Source organism: Nothoprocta perdicaria, unplaced genomic scaffold (assembly GCF_003342845.1).
Source record: "Nothoprocta perdicaria isolate Ctin4 unplaced genomic scaffold, notPer1 scaffold_12, whole genome shotgun sequence".
Classification (NCBI taxonomy): domain Eukaryota; kingdom Metazoa; phylum Chordata; class Aves; order Tinamiformes; family Tinamidae; genus Nothoprocta; species Nothoprocta perdicaria.
Window position 1 is genome coordinate 102,824 of NW_020454316.1, and position 12,397 is coordinate 115,220.

General features: G+C 36.4%; 1 protein-coding gene across 1 annotated transcript in view; it reads right to left on the reverse strand.

Moving 5' to 3' along the window:
• KCTD5 (potassium channel tetramerization domain containing 5) overlaps positions 1-11,964 on the reverse strand; it is a 30,958-nt gene extending 18,994 nt beyond the window's left edge. Inside the window, exons 1-4 of the mRNA XM_026054096.1 lie at positions 11,721-11,964; positions 4,272-4,380; positions 3,011-3,102; positions 1,278-1,373 (exon numbers count right to left, since the gene is read on the reverse strand). Of these exons, the coding sequence (XP_025909881.1) occupies positions 1,278-1,373; positions 3,011-3,102; positions 4,272-4,380; positions 11,721-11,963 (540 nt within the window). The 5' untranslated portion in view covers position 11,964. The remainder of the gene's footprint in view (positions 1-1,277; positions 1,374-3,010; positions 3,103-4,271; positions 4,381-11,720) is intronic.
• Positions 11,965-12,397: the final 433 nt, after the last annotated feature.

A 12,397-nucleotide genomic window follows, 5' to 3' on the forward strand; every position in this document is an offset into this window, starting at 1 on the left:
TCTACAAGGGATTGTAATAGTTCTTTCTGCAGTTGCATTGTCAAAGCAATATTACTCCCAAATACAGTATTCCTTCAAAATACAAAATTTCAGGACAGGTAAAAATTACAGTACTATCTAATAAGTTAATAAGTGAAGAATCTCCATTTGCAATAAAAGCTGATTTCTCACGAGTAAGAAAGGTCCAGGAAACTTTGTCATTAGCACTGGTCAAAAAACAGTTACGTGAATTAAGTCAGCGCTTTTTCTCAGCGACCTAAGCAATATTCAGCTCTAGCATGCCAAACATCTTTAATACTTGAGGCAGAGAACTGAAGCATAAGAAGTTTTCCATGTACTGGGGTAATTGATTTGATCATGGCCTTTTCTATTACATGAGTCCCTTACACATTCCACTAAAAAAAATAGAATGCTCTCATACATCTTTGTGCTATTTTTTTTAGTATCACTTTGTGATTTTGCTGGGAGACGAGTGCACAGGATAAGGCTTGTGTTTATTCCAGTCTCTCCTACTAGAGATGGACTAGACAWTGAGAACATCATTTGTTGAACACTTGTGTCTCACTTCAGAGTTAACAGATTCATTGTTTCAATGCAATTTAGATAATCTGGTAGGTTACGATCATGAAGGGCAATTATGCGATGTAGCTAGTTTCTTATTTATAGTGTTTATCAGAGATAATAACAGAAACTATAAATTATTCTTACGATTTAATCTTTAATATACAAACATATATTTATGCAGTGCAGAGAAGGGAAACATTCACATAGCTCACAGCCATCCAGCTTCACAGTTGCACTAATTACTCCATCTGATGGGTATCAGTCATTTTCCTGAAGAGTCATTGTTTGGGCCTAAAACATGTTTATCTCCCAAGATCCTCTTTTTACAGAAGGTCTTTATATCTGACCTACCATTAGAACTCATAACAGGAGGGTCCAGCCCTTTGGTTTATTCAGCTTTCAAATGTTCCCTTGTAAATCGTTAGAAATGTTTTTAGAAACATTTAATTTTAGAAACATTAGAAATGAGATCCTTAGATGTTTTTAGATGTTTTTATAGAAAATCATCCCAGTAACACTCCAGGAAATCTACAGATCTTGTGTCTTCTAACAAATAAACATACAGATTGCAGATTTTAAGTATGTATCTTTTTATCTGTCAAGTTTCTGATAATAATTGCACTTAAAAAGAACAAATTTTACTTTCTACTCCTCTTTCCAATCATAACTGCATTTTGGAAGACTTCATAATTATACCCTGTATGTTTTGTTACCTGTTCAAATTTCCAGCCATCAGACATTGTGGAGACCATTTGAGTGAGTTCCTCCTCCTGGCACTGCAGCACCCTGTACACATGCTTGACCGGCACCTTCAGAAAGAAATATAAGATGCTCAATACAGCACAGAATTCATCATTTTTGTAACTTGTCTGAAATCTCCCTCACTCTACAGAAATTATAAGCAACAACATCTTGAACAACACAAGATCAATGACCGCTTATTCCTCAGTTATGCAAGCAATATGTTTTAGGCCCACAATTTCTTTCTTAATTCTGAGTTCAGAATATTACAAAGAATCTGTAGGTATCTTCAAGTAAGCTGCAGCTGGTTATCACTAGAACTTGTGGAAATGTGATCTGTTCAGAATAGCATTACAAAAGATTCACAAGCAGTAATGCTACATTAATGTTTCAGAGATGTAAACAGCTAAGCTACACAAATATTTTGGTACCCACAATAAATATACTCATCAGTAATAACATAATAATCTTAACACCTATCCACAAAGAGCTGACCTTCCTATCATGTTCCAGAAAGTTTAGACATAGTGTCTGCAAAATAGCAAACCACATTATTAACATAGGCATCAAAACTATTTAGCAGAGGCCTAGTTTACCAAGTTTTACAATTTTACGGACTGCCTGACCCTTTTCTAAAAACTCTTTTATTCCTTTTCAAAACTTCCACTATAAAGCAATGTTTAAGTAGAACTATGTCAGCTTTTAGAAAATGCTAAGAGCAACTTAGCATAATCCCATGACACAGACTCAAGAGAAATTTGGCAGTAATAACAGTTTGTAGTATCTTCATTAGGACCCAGTAACTAGAGAAGGTCAAAGTAGCAGAGTTAAAGAACCATCAAAAACTTGGCCACCTATCTTGATAAGCTGTTTCTCTGTTATATTCACTTTATTATTACAAAGAAATATTCATGAGCTGAATTGAGGCTGAGTCTTCTCAACTATCGATCATTACAAATAAAAAATAACTTTACTACAAAAGCATGCAACATGAGCTACAAAAAGAAGTACACAATAAAGTGTATTAGAAGAGTGATTTGTACATACACTATCAACAGAGACTTGAAGATGAAAGGATAAAATCTTGGGCCGCTGCAGCATATATAACAATGTTTTAACTTTTAAATTGTTCCCAACTTAATTGCAGCCTAATGCTTTAGGATGTACCTACTTCCCTTGGGAAGCTGCTTGAATAAGGCACACATCAAATAATTCTTCCTGCTAGAGAACAGTTTATTTTAGGTAATAATGCTCCAACTGCTGAATTTATCAATTTCAACTCTGGGTAAGATTTCAGAGACAGTAGTTATGCTATAGCTAGCCAATCTTTCCATATTCAGACTATTTAAAGGTATATGAGAAAAATACATGCTACTCAAGCTGTTTTCTAAAATGACTACTTCCAGAAATAATACTATGACAAATTCCAACAGTATTAGACATTTCTGAACAACTCTTTAGAATGTTTTCAGATTTTGAAGAACTAGGGCTTATCCCCTACAGGCTGCCAGATACTGAAGGTTAAAACCATCAATCTTTGTGTAATAAAGGTTCCAGCTCAGTTTATGAAGGAGAGAGCCATCCAATGTCTTACTAGGGAAAAGAGCAGTTAAATGCTCTTTTCTGAGCATTTAACTCGCCACTGAACTCACCCACTACTTCTTATACAACAAATAATCAGAAGCACAGTAGAAAACAACCTCACCTGTGAGATTTTGCTGTCTCTTTCTCTTATTTTGTCCTTTACCAGTTTTATTAGTGATGTGATATTGTAAAATTCAGCCTCTTCCAGTACACCTAGTATGAGAACATTTTTTGAGAAGCAAGTGTAAACAAAGGTACCAGGCCAAAAACACCAACCTGTTCCCCAAATCACTACAGGGGTAGGAAATGATTTATTTTGCCCTACAAGCTAGCTTCAGATCCACATATTTCAAGATTTAGATCATTCTGAAGAACTGTTCTAGGAAAAGTCTGAATAAAACTGATACCATTTCACATACAGCATTAGAGTCAAGAAAGAAAGAGCAAAAAGGAGCAGAAATACCATTGCATAGCAGCCTGACAGACCATCATAGTTCAGGTCCCGTCTCAGGTGGAAACGACAAAGAAAAATTCAAATACTCCTACTGAATAGCTCTGCAACAGCCAACATGCAAAACATTTTTCTTCATAGCTGTAATTTGAGATCTTACACTTTGAAAATCATCCCAAAACATTCCAACTGCTGCAGTACACTACAGCCTGCACGAACTTCCATGTTCAAGTCTTATCTGTCCACCTTGTCCACATACTATGTGTTGAGCAATGCATATTCAAACTATATTTCTGGCTACTGATTGCTAATATTGTTAGACTATAGTTTTCTTTGATTAATTTCTTCAATATCTTACCAACACAAAGTTTACTACTACATGTTTTAGGAGTCTTCATTAGAGTAAAACTGATGCACTGGATTCAGGCAGGAAAATGCTAGAGGAAGAATTTACTCTCTTGACAGCATATTTCACACATTTGAACATCTCTTATTTTGCTTTACATCTTCTAAAACTTGTTTCCCAGCCAGCATTCTTTTGCTTGAAGAGGACTGAAAGCAACTATTTCACAGAGTCGCATAGGAAAGCTGCAAGATTATATAAAGCATCTGCCCAAATGGCTGAATATGCTTTGTTTCTAATTAGGGGCTGTGCCTGTGCTTTCAAAATCAAATTCATACTCAAAACCTTCAAGTAACAGTATACAGTAGAACTATACCATACCAATTATCTCACCCTGAAATTGACTGAAATGCTAAACAGAATAAGATTAATCAACAGATGAGTTGTTATTCGTTTTTGGGTTTTTTTTTTTTTTTTTTTTTTTTTGACTTGCAAAATCATGAGAATGAAAGAGTGTTAAAGGGTTTTAAGGGTTAAAAGTTTTATGGGAGGTGGGGGGGAAAGGCAAGAGAATTAATATTGTCCTACCTTCCTCAGCTAGGTCCTTGTTAATAACCAGTTTCCCATGTCTGAGATAATTCAGCACTGGCCCAAAGTAGGTTGGGTCTCTGTCTATTAAATAGGCGCCTGTTTCATCCTATATTAAAATAAAAACAAACAAAACAAACAAAAAAAACCCAAACACACACAGAAAACATACACAAACACAGCCAGAAAAGCATAATGACTGGAATGCCCAAGAAGGCGTTCAGATACAAGAACAATACTTAAAATCAAATTTAAATCATTCAACAAACTATATATCAAACCGGTCACTGAAAGAACTTATCACATGCTGGACAACTTCCACCTGATCAATAACCTCCTATCAAGAGAATGAGCATGACCAAGAGCACAAAAAGGAATAGAGATAAGATCTCTTATTAAAACACCCAACTCTTGTTAGTATGAAAGATTTAAGCAGTAAATGAGAACACTGAGAATTAGGCTTAAAAGCAATACACAAAAGCAAGGAACTATCATTTTGTTTGGAGAGCTGAACAGAACAAAGTCAGAACAAAGATATTCCAATGAGGTTCAGAGGCTGTCCTTTTTTTTTTTTTTTTTAAATTAAAACCAAACAAACCTACCTTTTCTTTTTAAATTCAACATTTTGTTCTATTTTTTTTGCTTCTATCTTATTTCAGAAATACAAATACTAAAAAGGTGCTGAGAATAGCTGTATACTAAACAGTGGCTCTAGATTCATTTTCTAAGTAAATAAATAAGAGCTGCAATTTCTACCTCATACAACCAAATGAAGAATAGATCAAACTGGAACTGGATCCTCAGTTTACGGAATGTAATATACCATTCTGCAGAACGCAGAACACAGTTCAAGAAGTTCTACTACTACCTGACATTACTGACAAGAAGATAGAGAAGCAAAACTTCTCTCTCTATATATAACTTCTCTCTGTATATATATATATATCTCTTCTCTCTCTCTATATATATATATAACTTCTCTATATATAAATAATATATCTCTATATATAATCTATATAACTTCCTATATAATTTGAAGATTAAGTATGAGCAAGCATGATCAAGGCAACACTGGTATATCTTGTGTTGACCAGAATTTAAGAAAGGTGATTGTTAATGCAGATGTCTAACAAACCCATGAGTCCTTCCTACGATCAAGTAGATCACTAATAGCATTAATCCTTTAGTTCCTACAGTTTCACTGTAATAGATACCCTACAAATAAATACTATACTGCTGTGGCAGCACCTGCAAAGATTTTTTTTTCTTTTAACATTCTATTAAATTACAGGATACATTAAGCAGCTTCAATATAAATAAATTCGGCTAAGTTTGATTTATTCTCCCTTAGAGCTATATGTGATACAAAAAAAAAAAAAAAAGAAAAAAGAAACGACTGACCCAACCCCTTGCATTTGGAAGTTAATGCTGATAATATAGACATTTGATTACTGAAACTGTGATACCTGAAAACTCTCCTTACTTAAGTATGCGTACTTTATTTGGGGGGGAAGAGGAGGGGCGGGAAGACTATGGATGTAATTTCAGGCGTGCAGATCCAGTTTCTGGAAAGCTGTTTTTTTCTTACCAGGCTTATCAAAAACTAGATCACAACCAGAATTACCACAAGAAAAAAAAAAGTAAAGGTTTAACACTCTCAGAGAGGTACCCAGTGCTGTTTGAGAAAAACTAAGTGAAGGGATGCTACATTTTACATAAAACTCACTATTTTAATCTATGAAGACATTCAAGAAAATATATAAAAATGTGTTGTCAGTTAACCTATATTCAGAGCAGACACAATCACAATTTCTTCTATGAGATAAACTCACAGTCTCACAGAAGTGCAACTATGTACTAAAACCGATAGATGACATTCACAAAATGACACATTTTTAAATGCTTTATATTTAAATATATTTACATTATCCAAACACTTCAAGGATAGATGACCTTCAGACATATTTTAAATAAATTAGCTGACGACTGTACAAACCATAAACTGAAGTGCATTATTTAACACAGGAAAAAAAATGGGAAATTATAAATTAAGATCTGTAAGTGATAAAAAGACTATGGTCAACAGCTTGAAACAATTTAAGAAATACATGGACTTAGAAAAAACAGAAGTGATCTGAACTAGAACTATTTTGTTCTCTTACACTACGGTGTTTTATCACCTTTATGAAGCTATAGTGCCTTGGGTATTGCACTACATGACTTTATATTAGAGATCAACAGGTAGAATAAACTTCTCAATGGTTTTTTGTGCAAGTGAAACCTCAAATGACAACACCTACTTCACTCCTTGCACAAAAGACATGAAAATCTTATTTTTTTAGTACATATAAAGCATAGCATCTGAAACTATTCTTAACACAGTGGATTTTTCTAAATTAACTGAGGTGCCAACAAAACTTTTCAAAAACAGAAAAGGAACAATCTGTGTCAAGCCTTCTCTCTCAACTCCCACCTAAAGATGGGCCACCAGCAATCTGTACCACCTGGGTTAATTATCCGAGTGCACACAGAGCTCATTATTAACACTGAACATGATTATACTTACTAGTAGTATCAAGTCTATGAAACATTAGACATAATTGCTTTCAACTTCTGGCTATTTTAACCCTTTTCTCGTCATGCACAAACTTTTTTTTTTCTCCATTCTACCATCCACCATCTCATTTCTTCTCCGCTATTATATTCATTAATTTCCTAACGAAATTTCCTTTCTCACCAAACTATAATCTGGAATCTATAAAAATACTTAGTATTAACACAGACAAATACAAACATCTTATCAAATATATTTTTATTATGCCACATAAAATAGAATACCAGGTCATTATTGTCACAGTTTATGAATTATTTAAGGTAATAATATTTTTTTAAATAATTAATATTTTTTTAAATAATTATTACACCATAAAGCATAAGAGTTTTTGGGTTTTGTCTCTTATTTTTTTGAATAATTATCAATGGTTGAATTTTAAAAACTGTTTAACTTCACAGAGCAGGCAATTCTCTCAATGTGAGAGAATATTCTCTCAATATTCTCTCAAATTCTCTCAATAGGAGAGATTCACTTTAATATAGAAATTGCATGCAAAATTACGAAGAGACTAAAAAATTCAGAATAACTGGCTACCCTCTTACTTAGCTTACAAATACGAAAATCATGCATTCATAAAGCACTCTTCCAATGAAAAATATATATAGTTCAGACTTTGTTCCTACAAACTCACATGTACTACAAACTAGTGCCAGAGAGTCAAGACTCAAGATGGAAACCATTTCTTGATAAAGAATAAACATAACCATACGCAAAAAAAGCACGGCTAAGAGAGGCATAGAATTGACTTTTTAAACTTCTTCCTGTAGAAAATACCTTCTCCCYCCTTTAGAGTGAGCTGCCTTGTTATTCTTCGATGTGCACTGAGTACTTGATTTTGAAATCTCTCCAAGAAAAGCAGCTTACACTAAGACTTTAGGGAAATGTACGCAAACATAAATCCAATAAATGCAGACCCAGTAATACTGCAGTCACTTGCCTCACCTAGAGCTCTCAAAGTATGAGTCATAAGATGTTTGTTCCACACCTTCAGAATATTAGGTAAGCACTGGCTTGATCCATGTGCAATGAAAACACTTTCATACTCCCATGTGCAAAGCACATTCTGAAGAATCTTTCTAAAAAGTAGTTTTAAGATTAGAGAAAAACATACTTCATATGCAACCTAGACAGTTTAAAAGTGTTACTACTCTTTGTGCAGACATAATTGAACCAGTTTTAAGCTTGCTAGCTTGAATGTTAATTCTGTATAGTCCCACTTTTGTCACCTTCTTTGCTAGTGAATTAAGCATGATTCCACTAGCTTTGGACAAATTTGAATCTTCACTTTGTCACAAACAGAGCAGGTATTTCGGATCTCACCTCCCAACTTTCACAGTTGCCAGACCAATCTGTATGGTCTCAGTCTTGTTTCTTGTATATATATTCTCAATATTCAAACTGGTAAGTTCTTGCTCAAAGCTTTGCTCCAATATGTCTTAAAAACTGATATTATTTATATATACATTGAGCAAGCACAAATTCTGCTAATGGTAGTGATATGCYATTTAAAACAGAAGTATTTAGCACCTTTATTTGGGACCCTGATTCAGGATTTAGAAACAACTTTTCACTGGCTATCCCACCTTACTTTGAGCTAGATGTCCAGAACACAATATGCTCAAAAGACGTGAATTGTGCTTTGGAACAATTACTCAACTGTTTTACTGATCAAAATTGCATTTATAGCACAACACATGCCCACCCAATTAGTCAGAAGTCCCTTTATGAAATAAACATTATCTTAGTTATACTTAAAATAATTCTGCCTCAGTATAATCCCTAATTTTAGAAACGCTTTAAAAAATAAAATGTGAGCACTGTTGCCAAAACTATTAAGAATAGCCCCTCTATTTCATAAAAGTTTAAAAATTATATAAAACATTCTGCAAAGCAAGAATCAGTATTCAAAGAAAATACGAAGGTGCTGAAATCAGCAATTATCTACCAGTAAATCAAACAATACAAGTATTAGAGAAGTTAAACAAGGATGAGAAATTGGACTTTATTTTCAAAGTACACAAACTTGTTTTAGAGATGAACATGTAAAAATAGACAAGCAGAGTGATCTAAGCACTGAACACAAACACTACTATAAGTAGTAGGTATGACCACTACCACTTACGCATTTATTAAAATGAGTAGTTCTTGACTCTTAAATTCAAAGATCGACACAATTCTGTGAAACACAYGGCACTCTGAGAATCAATGCCTCACAGCCTCATTCTACCCACTACTAGATTTGCTAGGGTATGCCCATATTAACCTTTCTTCTGTTGCAACTGGAAGCAGATCTAATTCTAGAAGACAGGCTACGTGGTCTTGCTCAACATTAACACCTGTAGATAATCTGGATACAAACGTGATGTCTTTCTTTACGCCTTTCAACTCTTTTTAGTAACGAGAACTGAATAAATATTACGATTTATGTAGCTAAACTACAAGAAGAAAAGTGTACCAATAACAGTAGAGATAAATCATTTTATATACCACTGACATTTACAAAGCATAATCTATGACTGGAGTCATATTTCAGTTTCCTGTTCCCACTCCTAATAAACCCATCTAGTTATCCTCTTTTATAACTTCTTAACATGCCACTGTTACTTATTTTTATGTGCTTGACTCATTTAGGTAAAACTAGCTCTGTTGTAATTATATTTTTGAGATAGATATATTCTCACTTATTTTCTGAGATAAACACTTTCTTAAGCAAAAAGGAATGTGAACTACTTCTTTTCCTCAAAGACATATGTTTACTGGTGCATGAGATAATTTAATTGTTGACTCTTCTTGCTCTTACTCTTGGATATATAATCTATCTCTCTTCCTTTTGTCAGCTAGAATAACTTTAGAACTTTCAACAATTTTTTTAACTGACTTAAATAGTAAAAGGCAACACCCCTCCTCCATTTTCGCTGACAATTTTCAAGTTTAAAAGTAGATGTTTAAAACTCTTATGATCTTTAATAGGAAAACGCAATGGAATCAAAAACAGCAAATCATAGGTCAGAGATCAGCTCTAACATTCCACGATTTGAGAGCAGGATCTTAGTATTCTAGCTGCCATCTTGAAAGAGCTACTGTTTTATGAGCACATAATTTGACAGCACAGTCACCATGAATAGCCTTTAGTACATGGTGGTGAGATAGTACATCAAGTTAGTATCAAGTTGCTGCTCATAAAAGAATCCAAATGTGAACCTACATGAAAAAAAAATCCACCACTATCAGGATTGGATTTACATATATAGGATCAGAGAACTGAAAATGAACCCAAGGTGTGAACATAAACATCATGAATAATTCCCTCAAGATATCTGTGGCCATCAGTTAAAGGCTTTGATATTTCAAAACTAAATCAGGGAGTTAATCTATTAACATATAATTCTATCAAGACACCATACATAAACTGGTAAAGTGTCAAGGAAGGATTTCTTTTCCCTTAAAATGACATCAACCATATTGGAGAAAAAAAAAAAAAGAACTTCTTGAATTAGTATTTGTGCTTTTCAAAAAATAAAGAATCTGAAGGCAGATTGTGAATCAAATAAAAACTTGAGTTGTTGACTCTCAAAAGGCACCTAGATTTTTTTTTTTATTAGCCTGAACTAATTCTCCCCAGGGAAAAAAAAAGAATAGTGGAAAACAACCTCTAAATTGCCATACTGTAAGTTTTCGGTTGGTTGGTTGGTTTCTTTTTTCCCCATAACCCTAGGAAGTTATTTAGGCTCTGCTGCACTGTTCTACATTTTCTCAATTATTTCTACATGTTTTCTAGAAGCTAGTCAGGAGAGAATGAACAGTTTTACTACTGTTCTCTCTCAAAAAAAAAAAAATATATATATAAAATCCATCTCTATCATAAACTATTCTTAACATGTTGTTTGTGTGTTCAACAATTCAAGGATGACAACTACTCATTTCTACTTCCTAAGGGTGCTACAACATAAGTCAATTTTCAGTCCCATATACTCCAAAATCTCTTTTGGAGCCAGTGCTGTCAAAATGGTCTTCTGTTCTATTAGTATATTTGGTATTCTCTGGCGCCAGATGCATGACTTTGCATATTTATCTGCCTAGATCATTTGATGTTTGAAAAGGGCCAGTTTTCTAAGCAACCATGATTGCTTTTCTGAATATTTTATATGTGTTACTACTTACCACTCCACAAATAAGATTTTAATCAATAGCCTTTCTCTTCCTAGTAAAAAATAATCGCAATGAATATACAAATACCACTCATGATACAGCCCATGCAGCACATATATAATATCCTACTGAAAACTTGCTGAGAAGCAGAAGACTAAAACCAAGCAAAAGGTATTCTTCTATCATACTGAATTTCCGTTTCACGCGGCATTCTCTAATAGCAAGCAAAAAGACCTAGACAGCAAAATAGCTTGATTCAAATTGAACCAGAGTGATGACAGTGCAGAAACAGCATGATATCAGTGCAAGCACAGTCCATTAAAAAGCTACACCCATAAGGCAGAAAACCATGGAATTTTAAATAGGCACACATGCAATCCTGTGCTCCCTTGGATACAACCAGGTAAACATGGCTGTTACTCAAGGACCGCATCAGCCTGCAAGCGCTCAGCCCTTATCCCTGCAAACGGTGACTCCGTGAGGGAGGCAGGCTGCTTCCGAGAGCCCCAACAGCGGCGAGCGAGAGCCTGGGGGGTCCCGCGGAGCGACACTGGCCGGAGCTCCCGCGGGCCCGGGCCCGCTGCCTCTCCGCGGCCCTCGCGTCAGGAGCCAGGCGCGGCCGAGGGGGTGCAGCGCGGTGAGGGCGAGCGGCCCGGCCCAGGGGCGTCGCGCGGCGCCTCGCTCACCTTGTCCGAGTCGAGGTCGGGGTCGGCCTGGCAGAGTCGGAACAGGAAGGACTTGGGGTCCCTGCAGAGCGTCTGCCGAGTGGTCAAGAAGCAGGTGCCCCCCACATTGAGTCGCACCCACTTGCCAGGCACAGCGCCGGGGGGCGGCGCGGAGCTGCAGCGGCGGCAGGGCGCGCCCGGGCCGCCCAAGCTGAGGCCGCCGAGCGGGGGCACCGGGAAATCGCAGTGGTTCTCCGCCGCCATCGTCGCCGCCACCGCCGCCGGAAGCGTCCGCCGCGGCTACGCGTCCCCGAGCGCACCTCCCACCGGAAGCGTCCCGCAGGGAACCGTTCCCTCTTCCCCCTCCCGGGACTGTCGGAGGCAGGAGCGGCCCCAGGCGGCGCCCTCGCCCGGCAGGGAGGGAGGACGGGACGGCGGCCCCTCTGCCCCGCAGACGCCCCCGGCGCGTTGTAAGGAGGAGGCGGAGGCCAGCCGGACCCTACATGCCTTTATTACAGACTACCGAGCATAAGTGAAATCCATCATCCAGTCACTAGCTACACATCTACAACACAGAGATCTGTCGAGAGGAGGATAAACAGTCATTAAATTATGAGATATGATTAAATCATCGACCAATAGAAAATTTATAATAAAGCCAGAAAAAGGTGTAAAATATAGTTTACAATAATTATTCA